This window comes from Bacillus rossius, chromosome 2 (genome assembly GCF_032445375.1).
Source record: "Bacillus rossius redtenbacheri isolate Brsri chromosome 2, Brsri_v3, whole genome shotgun sequence".
Classification (NCBI taxonomy): Eukaryota; Metazoa; Arthropoda; class Insecta; order Phasmatodea; family Bacillidae; genus Bacillus; species Bacillus rossius.
Window position 1 is genome coordinate 33,105,083 of NC_086331.1, and position 12,156 is coordinate 33,117,238.

Consider the following 12,156-nt stretch of genomic DNA (forward strand, 5'->3'; position numbering starts at 1 on the left):
GTTTTTTTGAACAATTCTTCTTAAAATTGGCAAGATTATATCAAACACTTTTATAGACAAACGGCATTGCTAGTTTACTCTAAATGTCATACAGAAACCTCAAGAATAGACAAGAAAGATGAAAGTACAAAACAGACAAAGAGCAAAACAATATCAGCCGTTGAGAACTTTAGAATTATAGACAGCACAGAGAATTCTGTGGAAGGAATTAGAAAAAATATATATTAGGCAATGACGAACACAGTGGGCTGACATTGACGAGACCGTTACTACAAAAACAGAAAATACAGATAAACCACAACCTTCAACACACAGCGACAAACAGATGAACCCAGAGATGAAACATGGACAACACAAGGACAGCACGGACGACAAAAAGTTGTGACGTTTGGGGAACTGGCATCTGCACCCGTCAACAAGCACAAAAAGGCAGTTAAAATGTTTCACTTCAAACTTTATTTTTTATTTCGGAGAACATGCAGGCTACCCGTGTTATTTGGGGAGAGGGTTAATATTAAACACAACCGAAATGGGACTGAATTTTATGACTTCATTTTTAAAAGTGACATGGATAAAAAATGCACAATTGAGATCAGTAAAAAAAAAAAGCACGCCATACTGCAAGTTGCGTGAACGGCATAATAAGAAGCTACTTATTCACGCCTTACCCATGCACAGTTGGTCTTACAGACGAATGTATAAGTTATTAAGGTGAAAATGTCCTTTAATAAGGTTTACCTGAGACGAGAATTCTTTTCAACTTACAAAGCTCTTGTACATGGAAAAACAAATGTCTATCAAATGTTGCAATTAAATTTTTAGTTGTCCAAAGTTACTATGACGAGCAACCATTTTATTAGGTTTGAGTTAAAAACAATCACGCTTGTTGGTTAAAAAAAATATCACGCGTGAAGTCTAAATTACGTTTGAACCAATCCGGCATATTTGGTGGCCTTTTTTTAAACAAAGGAACAGCAAAACACAAAGTTTTTCACGGTGCAATATTTCATCGAATGTTGCTATGCAAAATTGTGCTCCACAGTCAAATATTGGAAATAGCCAATATTGAATTTCGATCATTACAGATTGCCAACTGCGGTTTCCGGTCGCAAACATCGCACCAGTTTATTGTTTTTTCTTCTCCCACCCCTACCGCTCAGAATTCTCGTTGGAAGTGAAAGGAGAGACGGTTTTTTTTCCTCGCATCCTGACGGGCAACAGGCTGATAAGCTCGGCTTCAAGCGCACCACGAGACTGTAAGAAGTGTTGCGCAAAATTAAGCGTGTGTTAAATGCAACGAGCATGCGGGATTACGCGTGCAATTCCTTCCCTTTTGCGTGGACGCAGCTATTTAATTTACTGCCGCGAGTGCCAGGTCTCGCAAATAGCGACGACTAGCGCAGTGCAGCTCTACTCTCCAGCACGCATGCTCCTAGGCTGCTGTCGCCGAGCGAGCCCGAGTGAGTATTACCAACAGTACTTAATGTTCGCGCGTTAGAAGTTATACTTCTTTTAGATTTCGGGCAACGAACTAATTTTTAATTTACAGTAACAAAAAAAAATATTAAATAAATACTCATTATTCCATATGCTTAATGGTTATTCTGGTTTATTAATTTAAAATAATTAAGTTCTTATGTTCTTAATTATACGGACCAGTATTCAATATCATTCGCTAAATTTCTGAACGTGACTCACGCGCAGTTCCGCAACCGCCGCTAGAATTCGCTACCGGAGCAGCTGCGTCGACTATCGAATCATTCGATTAGCAGAGCGAAAGAATAAACTATAATTATATTAAAACGTTTTGATAGAAAAACTAAGAATACTTTAAGAAAGTTTAAACCTTGGCTTGGACCTGATTTTTACCAGCAATTTCATTTAAATGCTGCCCACCTTGTTGAAATTCATTAAAAAGTTAATACTATATATTTTCCGCTTACGTTAAATGACTATAAATTTTTAAGTAATCAAGGATGATACTACTATTATAAATTTTAATTTTTATTACCTATGCGAAGTCATATACATTTATTTCCTAACAATTGTAATTAATTTAACGTTACTTCGATTAAAAATAGAAGTAATAGGCCTACCTAGTGTGAAATTATCAATCCAATGAAATTACTTATACATTTAATGAATTTTTAAATACAATAAACAAATAAAATGTATTAATATATATATTTGCTTAAAGCACAATTTATTTAATCCAGTAATCTGTAATTGAAAAAAGTAAAAGGAATATTTAATAACGAGTTTCGAACCACGTTTCGTTTGCTCGAATTCCACCCACTTTAACCACAGCGCTACGATGAAAACGAGTTGTAACATTTTAATTCCAATATAAATTTGATTTTTAAATCTTGAAATTACTCTTTTCTATGACTATTTTAATTTCCCAAATATATTCCAGGATAGTTTCAATATCTTAATGTTTCACTTGGGACACCAATATGTTTGGCATATACCCTAATTTTTATGAAAGTGACTATTTGATGGTTTACGTTCATATACGTTGGTCCACCATATTCCTGTGAAAATTTGGTTGCATGGTGTGCGCACATCGTAAAAATTCACTCACCATTTTTCCATAACGCTCCTAAGGAAGTATAACTTTAAAAAGGCGCAGTATTTAAAAAATATATTTAGCAGCATTTTTTAAAAGAAACGTACGTAGCTACGTTGTCACTTAAAATCAACATTTTTTTTGTTCTTTGTTACAACATATCAAATAAAACTCCAATAACTTGCCATTTATAATCACCAATTTATTATTGTGGCAATGAAACTCAGTGCAATATACCATTCGATCTGTGGCAATGTGATGTATTAATATCTCCGAAATTCTTAACATATAGTCTATTATGATTTATGTATTGTCATTAAAAATCGTCCATTTACTTCAAAGGTACTTCTATATACTGGGTTTCCACATTAGCCAATTGCAGAACGTTTTTTTTAAATTTTTGTTTTAATTTACAACAAATTGGATTACCTTTACTACAAAAATATTTCAGCTATATATTAAAAAAATAACATTTTGAGTCTATAGTTAAAGTAAATATCAAAAACCACTTAAAAGTATAAGCCAATGATTTAAATACATAACCACATAAACTAAAATAAAATGTGGGGAAGTATAATTTTGCACATTTATAGTCTGTGAAAGTTTAATTAATTCTGTAGTGAAAACCAATTATCACTTATGGTAAACTTAAGTACAGTGCGAATGTAATAAATACATCACACGGAAAAAGTTACACAAAATATATTATAAGCAATCAATTTTTTTACGCGTATTGAAAGTTAACTAAACACATCGCTAAAATACGAAATTAAAGATAAAATATTTTCTTCTACTAAAGTCATATTCACAAAAAAAATTGCAAATAAAATTTTACACGTAAGGCCCCTCCACACGATCACTGCAGCTACCAGTTCGGACTGCTCAGTCCGAACTGATTTTGAACTAAAATGATGCCCTGTGTACACACGATCAGTCCAATATGAACTGTCAGTTTGGACTGAACCGAAGCTTTCGCCACACAGTTTGTCTTCTGGTTGCTGTTTCTGTTCGGTGTATCGTTTAGTCATAGAATATGGAAGAAACTTTGGATGTTGCAATTGCAGTTGCACTTTTAGTTAGAAAAGGGGGGAAAAATAGCCAAGTAACAAAAGAGTACAAACAAAGATGTCTGCCACGACACTCGGCTGATTAATTTTTTTTTCTGGCGGTTTAGACTAGCGATAAGCTTTTTCCCACACACGGCAGTTCGGGCTGAGGTGTTCTCGAGTCCACAGTCCGATTTGATGGGAAGCCATCAGTTCGCCAGTCAATCAGTTCTGAATGATAATTCCTCCGTCCTTGCACAACTTGGCAGTTCCGACTGTGCAGTTCCAAATGATAAGTTCGAACTGGTAGTTCAAACTGATCGTGTGTGGGTGCCTTTACATTACAGCCGCATAACATGACATCATTTCCCATGTTGATAACTTTTAAAAGTGTTGAAAATTATTTTTATCTTTTTTTTTTTGCATTAAATTTTTAAATATAATATATAAATGTTAGTTTAGCATTTTTTAAATGCGTCAAATTGATTAGTTTTTTTTAGTGATTAGGTAAAAGCTTATATATTCTGCATTCATCTTAGTTTACATGCTCAGGTTAATTTAATTCTAAAACTGGAATTGAACATTTTTTAAATTTTTTTACTTCGAATTTTTCTTTCATAATAAAATGGTTTCAGGGAATAAAAAATTACACATGTAAGTTAGTTGTTGAAAACGATTGTTTTTTAAATTGTTTTTTTTTCTGGGATGTTATACAAAGATTTATTTTAGTGATTTTTAACATTATCTTCGTAAATTATTGGACACTAATTTCCCTGTCTTTAAGCATGAATCCACAAGCATAATCTTGGTATATCAGCATATCAACATAAACCTGTAAAGACTACTTCAAGAACCCGCTTATTTCTCCCACGGGTGTGTTAGCCCTGTTTATATATAAGACATAACTCGGAAGTTTAAAAACGGCGTATTTCATACGAATATCAGGTTATCTGAAATTACAAAGAACTCCGTTTATTTGAAGCGAAATCTTCGTTGAAAAGTCCGTAAACTTACGTCATGTATAACAGTGTACATTAATATATAGGTATATATGTATATTTTATATTTTACGACAAACCGAGAGTTAGAACGTTAGAAATTAAATTTTTTATTTATTTTATTTTACTAAAATTAATCAATAAACAAAATCATTATACGCGCTTATGATTGTTTGGTATCATCTACAAGAGTATAGTGGCTTAAAAAAAATTAAAATGTTAAATTATTTTTAGATCTATTATTTGTTTGTCTTTCTTTTTAAGTGGGCAAATCGGCACGCATTTTTAAGAGGCCATTGCATTGCTTTTATTTATTTTTGTCGAAATGTATTTCTATTTCGGCGGCAGGGTGTGTTCTGTGTCTCGCTACGCACGGAGAGAGCTTTCAGAAGGTTCGCCTCCCAAGAGCCTAGCACATTTCGCAAGCCTTCTGTTTGTGTTAACAACAGTGTCTTCCGTTTCCTAGTTGCCACGCGACAGGGGCTTCTGCGTGTCTCCTGCCTGAGGAGCGGAGCAGATAAGAGCAGGCGGGACACCGCACAGCAACAAAACCACCTCGCAACGGGGGGGAAAAAAATACACTTGTTAAGGCTCGGTATCACAAGCCATGTTGATTATTTTTTATGTGTAAACATCTTAACTCTCGGTACACGGCATTTTATATCAGTAATTTCGCGGATGAACGGAAATGTGTCACAAAGACGGCGGACACAAATGTAGCAACATAAACCCGTATATAGTCACTTCCGTTAACATAAGGGGACAAACCGAACGTATTGGTGTGCAAGTTGAAATTTTAAGTTAGTGAAAATACCTCGGAACATATTTGGTAAACTAAAAATAGTCATAGTAAAAAGGAATCTCAAGTTTTGAAATACCTAAGAAAACTGGCATTACAATTATTTTAACACATATTCTCCTAATTTTCCAAGAGGATTAGTAGCACAGTGGTAGAGGACGTGCGCTTGTTACCCTCCAGGAACGTACTTCAATGATAAAACATATATATTTTTAACTTATTAATAATATTTTAATATAATAATGTTGAATCAAATCAATAATATTAAGGTTAGTTTGTAGTAATTATGTACAGGCAGGCTTTAGTCACTTAAGCAAAAACAGATATACAAACAGATACTTAGTGTTATAATATATGTTTCAAAATGTGTAAGGTTAATATTTTAGTAATTCTTTATAATTAAAACTTAAAACATGTGCGGAAACTTGTACTGTTTAGTGAAATTTAACACGATGGACAGTATTTTAATAAAATTACTTGTCTAAAAGCAGGTCCAAAGTCAGGGTTTGGGATTTTTTTGAAGTCGTTTTTCGTTATTATCGGAATAGTTTCTAATTGTTTAAAATTTCCGTTTGTTTTGTGCTGCCATCTGTGAGTGATGGTAGCAAGCAACGTTTACCATTCAGGCAGTGAATTCTAGCGGTGTGCGCAGAAAGTAAGTGTGATTAGATTGTAGAAATTTTGACATGTGCTTGAAAAGCGAATGTGTTATTGATCAGTACATTCATCACGCCCAGCATTACTTCAAGAATTCTACTTTAAATTTCAGGTTCGAGTTTCTTATTATAAGTTTATTTTCAACGTGAAAAACATGAGAACACATGAATTTGCTAGTTACCGAAGATAGATGTTTACACTGAAAGACTCGCTCACTCTTTACCTTTTGAAGTTTCTCGTTATTTATATTATTGAAGGGCTATCTCTGTAAATTTTAACATGCTACCACATTTGCATTTGCTGTTCTGTCACAGATATTTGTAAAAGAAATTCACTGTGTGTAAAAAATCACGCAATTTTTTGTTCTTATTTTTTTCCATTGCTCGACGTTTTACACCCATTGCATTACACTTCCTAATATAAGTTTAGAATATTTGTGACAAATAAACAAATGCAACGGAGTCTTCGTGTTAAACTACAGAAAGAGCCCTTAAGGCCCCGCCTCCCGTGCACACACACGGTGCGCAGAGCTTAAAAAAATTAACACACGATTTGAAAACTGCTCAAGATATCCGAGTGAGGTCTGTTTACTAGAAGCATTAAAGAAAACCCCGAGGGCGGATTAGTAGTTCTGTTTCCGTATTTATTTTTTTAAATTGTATTCCTATAAGAGTAAAAATGGCTAAAAAACCCTTTCTTTTTTTTAGAATAGTTTTTCAGCATGTAACATCGGGTACAGATTCTTGAAATCACTCAAGAGGCTTGCATTGTTCATTATTCCTCAGTTCTCCGCTATTTAATGTTATGGTTACCGCCCAAATTTCATATTTGTCCTATGCACGACGAGAAGACTGCGCGCCAGTTCAGAAAGAACCTTGCGCTTAGAGGCGATACCGCACTAGAAGCACCAGCGAGTGTCGACCTCATCATTCCGCCCCACAAACACAAAATATAAGTGAGGCCCATGACTAACAGTAACTACAAGAAAATAAAGGGAATGAAAAAAATAATAATGCGAGAGAGACCTATCATTAAGTAATGGTATAAAAACAGAAAAATCATCACAAGTCGTCGCTAGACACATGTAAGCGATGTTTCCGATTTTTTATTTTTTTCTTCGTTTTATCCCACGGTTTTCTTATATTCCGTCCCTGCCCCGTCCGTTGCAGGCAATCTTGGAACACGCACGATGCTGCCCCCCCCCCCCCCCCCCCCCCCCCAATTCCCACCATGCTGACGCTTCAGGAGAAAGAGCGAACTCCAGTTCCGTTTCCCGACTGAAATTCTCTGGCGGGTTGGTTGCAGTGGCGTCCTGGGGAACCGCTTTCAACACCGATTCCTCCCATGCTGCCTTCCAGACTGAAAGATAGACGCTTTCGCTACGTCACGAAAAACATTTGCTCTTGCATCCCATTTGACTCATCCCTATTATATAAGCTGTGGGAATTAAATGTAAAGAAGGATCGCGAACTTTTGAAAAATTTAATTTTTTAAAAACAAGATATATGTTGTATATAGATAAAAAAGTTAATTAAGATAAATAACATATTTCTATACATTCTACGACTTTTTTATAACAGCTGCATAAAAATATGCCAACGGAGGACAAAAAAGTTTAAAAAATATTTTAGGTGATACATGTAAAAAAACTTAATTTGGTTACAGCAAAGTTTTTTTTTTAATTTCTAAGTTGGGTCTGTACATAATTCTGAGACATAATGCTACATTATAAATACGAAAATAAATTATTTTCGAGAAGTTAAAAATCAAACATAAATGAGCCACAAATAAAGATAGAGTGAATTCAAGGGATCATATGAAAAATAACAGACATTCGCCCAAAAAAAATTACATTAATAGAAAAAAATATTTTGTTCTTTGATAAATGTTAGGATTTAAACATAAAATTTGTAATAATTTTTTTTCAGTTACTGTCCATAGTTTTGTAAAAAAAATCGTTTTTCTGTGTAACAGCACATCAGAATATTTCGTACATGACTAGAAAAAAGTAAAAAAAAAAAAAAGTTAGTTTAAAATGTTTTACTTCAAAAATTACTGCAGCCAAAAAATTCTCTGCTGTATAAAACATTACTAATATATTTCGTTTCATTTAAAAATTTGCTTTTTATTATTTAGTTTTTACTTACTTCGAACTAAGTCGCTTCTATTCACGAACATTTCATATCAAAAACTATTTGACAGTAGTGCTCACTTAAAGAAAACATTACTCATAGGCAACTACAGTGACCTTCGTATTACTCGGTTCGCGTCTGTGGCCGATAGGTAGAACGCAAAATATGCCTTGATGCTTATTATCTGTGTCATGTCAACGTGTCTCGAATATAACTGTTCTCGAAAGTAGTTACAGTGGTAACCAATTTCCCGAATATCAGTTGCAGAGCAACCACATGTTTGTTTACGAACATTGAACACCGCGTGAAGTTTTTACACACAATTTACAGGACGACAGTGGTACTACAACTGATAACTGTCAAATTTGAGAAAATGCACATGGCACTGACTATAACACCGATAAATCGTAAGTAGTTCTATGCGGAAATCATAATTCTTCTATGATTTTATAGAAAAACAAGCCTTTATTGGTTTCAAGTAAAGTATGTCTCACTGGCCTATTTATCCAACAGTTAATCTTCCATGATGTGAATACCGTGAGTGGAAATGAAGATATGGGGATGAAATTTGCGTCAATAACTTTGGGCGCATGAATTAGCTATAGGCCTACACATCGGCGAGTGAAAATAGGACACTTGCTCTAGTTTCCGTGACGTTACTATTTTATATTCTTGAATCTTGTTGCTCTCTTTCAGTTTTATATGTAATTTCTTTTGGGGTTTAAAATTATCTTTTAAATATGCAATAATTTTTTATCACATTTAAACCACGGCCACACAGAGGGGGGCTATGCTCGCTATGTTCGTGATGTTCGCTACGTGAATAAAATATAGCAATTTGCATCCCAGGTGTCACTGGCCACACAAAGTTGTGTTCGCTATGTTCGCTATGTTGGCGACGTCGCCAAGTGTTTGGCTATTAGCTATTTTTCTCAGCTATTTTTTGTCGCTGACATCGCTCATGCGCAGATAGACAAAAACATTTGTTTTCGCGAGGAATTGTGCTGTACTTCTGCGTTTGCTTTGAATAAAGTTTTTAATTTCTCTCAGTATTTTATTTTACTTTAAATAGTAAGTTAGTTGAAAGATTACTCAAATATCCATCATTATGGAATAAATCAGTGAAAGAATATAGATATGCAGGACAATGCCTGGGATTTGATTCCAAGGGAATGATATCAATCTAAGGTGAATTTATCCTAAAATAATCCATGAATTTGGTTTCGTATTGACAATCATGAAAATCATAGAAATCATTTGGTTTTTTCTATTAAATTCATGAACCCATTTATTTTTACGTTTACATACTGTAAGAGCCAGCAGAATGTCATCATCGTCGGAATCATCACTTGGACGGTGGGGAATCGCGGCTCATGTACAGGGCGAGGACCGCGAGGACGGCGGGGAATCGCGGCTCATGTACAGGGCGAGGACCGCGCGGACGGCGGGGAATCGCGGCTCATGTACAGGGCGAGGACCGCGCGGACGGCGGGGAATCGCGGCTCATGTACAGGGCGAGGACCGCGCGGACGGCGGGGAATCGCGGCTCATGTACAGGGCGAGGACCGCGCGGACGGCGGGGAATCGCGGCTCATGTACAGGGCGAGGACCGCAAGGACGGCGGGGAATCGCGGCTCATGTACAGGGCGAGGACCGCAAGGACGGCGGGGAATCGCGGCTCATGTACAGGGCGAGGACCGCGCGGACGGCGGGGAATCGCGGCTCATGTACAGGGCGAGGACCGCAAGGACGGCGGGGAATCGCGGCTCATGTACAGGGCGAGGACCGCGCGGACGGCGGGGAATCGCGGCTCATGTACAGGGCGAGGACCGCGAGGACGGCGGGGAATCGCGGCTCATGTACAGGGCGAGGACCGCAAGGACGGCGGGGAATCGCGGCTCATGTACAGGGCGAGGACCGCAAGGACGGCGATGAATCGCGGCTCATGTACAGGGCGAGGACCGCGCGGACGGCGGGGAATCGCGGCTCATGTACAGGGCGAGGACCGCGAGGACGGCGGGAAATCGCGGCTCATGTACAGGGCGAGGACCGCAAGGACGGCGGGGAATCGCGGCTCATGTACAGGGCGAGGACCGCGCGGACGGCGGGGAATCGCGGCTCATGTACAGGGCGAGGACCGCGCGGACGGCGGGGAATCGCGGCTCATGTACAGGGCGAGGACCGCGCGGACGGCGGGGAATCGCGGCTCATGTACAGGGCGAGGACCGCGCGGACGGCGGGGAATCGCGTCTCATGTACAGGGCGAGGACCGCAAGGACGGCGGGGAATCGCGGCTCATGTACAGGGCGAGGACCGCGCGGACGGCGGGGAATCGCGGCTCATGTACAGGGCGAGGACCGCGCGGACGGCGGGGAATCGCGGCTCATGTACAGGGCGAGGACCGCGCGGACGGCGGGGAATCGCGGCTCATGTACAGGGCGAGGACCGCGCGGACGGCGGGGAATCGCGGCTCATGTACAGGGCGAGGACCGCAAGGACGGCGGGGAATCGCGGCTCATGTACAGGGCGAGGACCGCGCGGACGGCGGGGATTCGCGGCTCATGTACAGGGCGAGGACCGCGCGGACGGCGGGGAATCGCGGCTCATGTACAGGGCGAGGACCGCGCGGACGGCGGGGAATCGCGGCTCATGTACAGAGCGAGGACCGCAAGGACGGCGGGGAATCGCGGCTCATGTACAGGGCGAGGACCGCAAGGACGGCGGGGAATCGCGGCTCATGTACAGGGCGAGGACCGCGCGGACGGTGGGGAATCGCGGCTCTTGTACAGGTCGAGGACCGCAAGGACGGCGGGGAATCGCGGCTCATGTACAGGGCGAGGACCGCGCGGACGGCGGGGAATCACATATCGGAACGTGCAACGCGCGGGAGAGATAAGATACACATAATTGCCTGGCTGGGAGGGCGTACCTTGATATGCACTCGGCGTTGATTACCATTGTAATAGCTTCAGAGCGAGCCTACATTGCAACTCTTTCTAGGTCAGGGTCTAAGAAAACTTGCATTTTGTTATCAACCGCTATCTCTTCAAGTCTCGGCTGGGGAAAAAAGTGCACTTCTCTGCGTCCCTTCCAGATAATGTCATTGAACACTTGACGACGCGTCTGCTGAATATCTTTCGTTATTTCAGACGAAATGCGAAACTTACTGACAATTTTTCAACCTCATTTTTACAGCCTGAGACACTGAGAGAAAAACAAAATGAAATCGCCAGTGGGAGATTGGGTAGAAGGAAGGCAAAAGGTCAATTTCCTAGGAGCTCTATCATCCAAGGGAACCAGAACGTGATATATCTCGAAATTTTTTAAATTTTTCAAGCAATGAACTAATTTATATTACTATAAAACTCTCAGATATTATCCGTAATTTTGAAAACTAAGCTCATTGTGAGGTGTAATAAAATTACAATAAAAATTTAGAATACTGACAAGGCAAAATTTTAATTAGGCGCTGTTATGCAATTGTTATCCATTATTGGTTAAAATTTGGACTTTAATAATTTATTTTCAAATATACTTTTTTCTGGGCTCTGTATTTAAATCACGTGTTCTTTGGAAGGACAGGTTTCTTAACAAGCTATGTCAAGTTGGTTAGCAAGATTTTGTGTAAGTCGTTCGACCGGAAAAAAAATATTTATTTACGTTGCTAGTTCTCCAGTTAGTTACTTCCATTAGTATCATATTTTAAGATATATTACAATAATAATCAAAAAATATAAGGCTGTGAATATTTTTCTATTTTACTAGGGAGGCGAAGATTTAAAATGCTTAACAGTCGATAGTATTTCACACATACAAAATTGAGTTTATATGTTCATAAATGAAATGTTATTAACCATTAAGCATTTTTAACAGTTCCTAAATTCATAGCTACCTAATATTATTTTTTAGAAAACACAAGTAATAGGCATACATTTAGTTATGACAGGTTTTTGAA

At 38.8% G+C, this 12,156-nt stretch overlaps 2 protein-coding genes across 3 annotated transcripts in view; both read left to right on the plus strand.

Moving 5' to 3' along the window:
* LOC134529223 (zinc finger protein 628-like) overlaps positions 1–12,156 on the plus strand; it is a 384,650-nt gene that overhangs the window by 23,291 nt on the left and 349,203 nt on the right. The window lies entirely within an intron of this gene.
* LOC134528875 (collagen alpha-1(III) chain-like) lies at positions 9,526–11,097 on the plus strand. Its single transcript, XM_063362541.1, has one exon. It carries the CDS (start codon positions 9,526–9,528, stop codon positions 11,095–11,097), a length of 1,572 nt encoding a protein of 523 aa, XP_063218611.1.

Excerpts from the sequence above, each read along its gene's own strand:
- LOC134528875 (XM_063362541.1), top strand. The coding sequence starts at position 9,526 with ATGTCATCATCGTCGGAATCATCACTTGGACGGTGGGGAATCGCGGCT.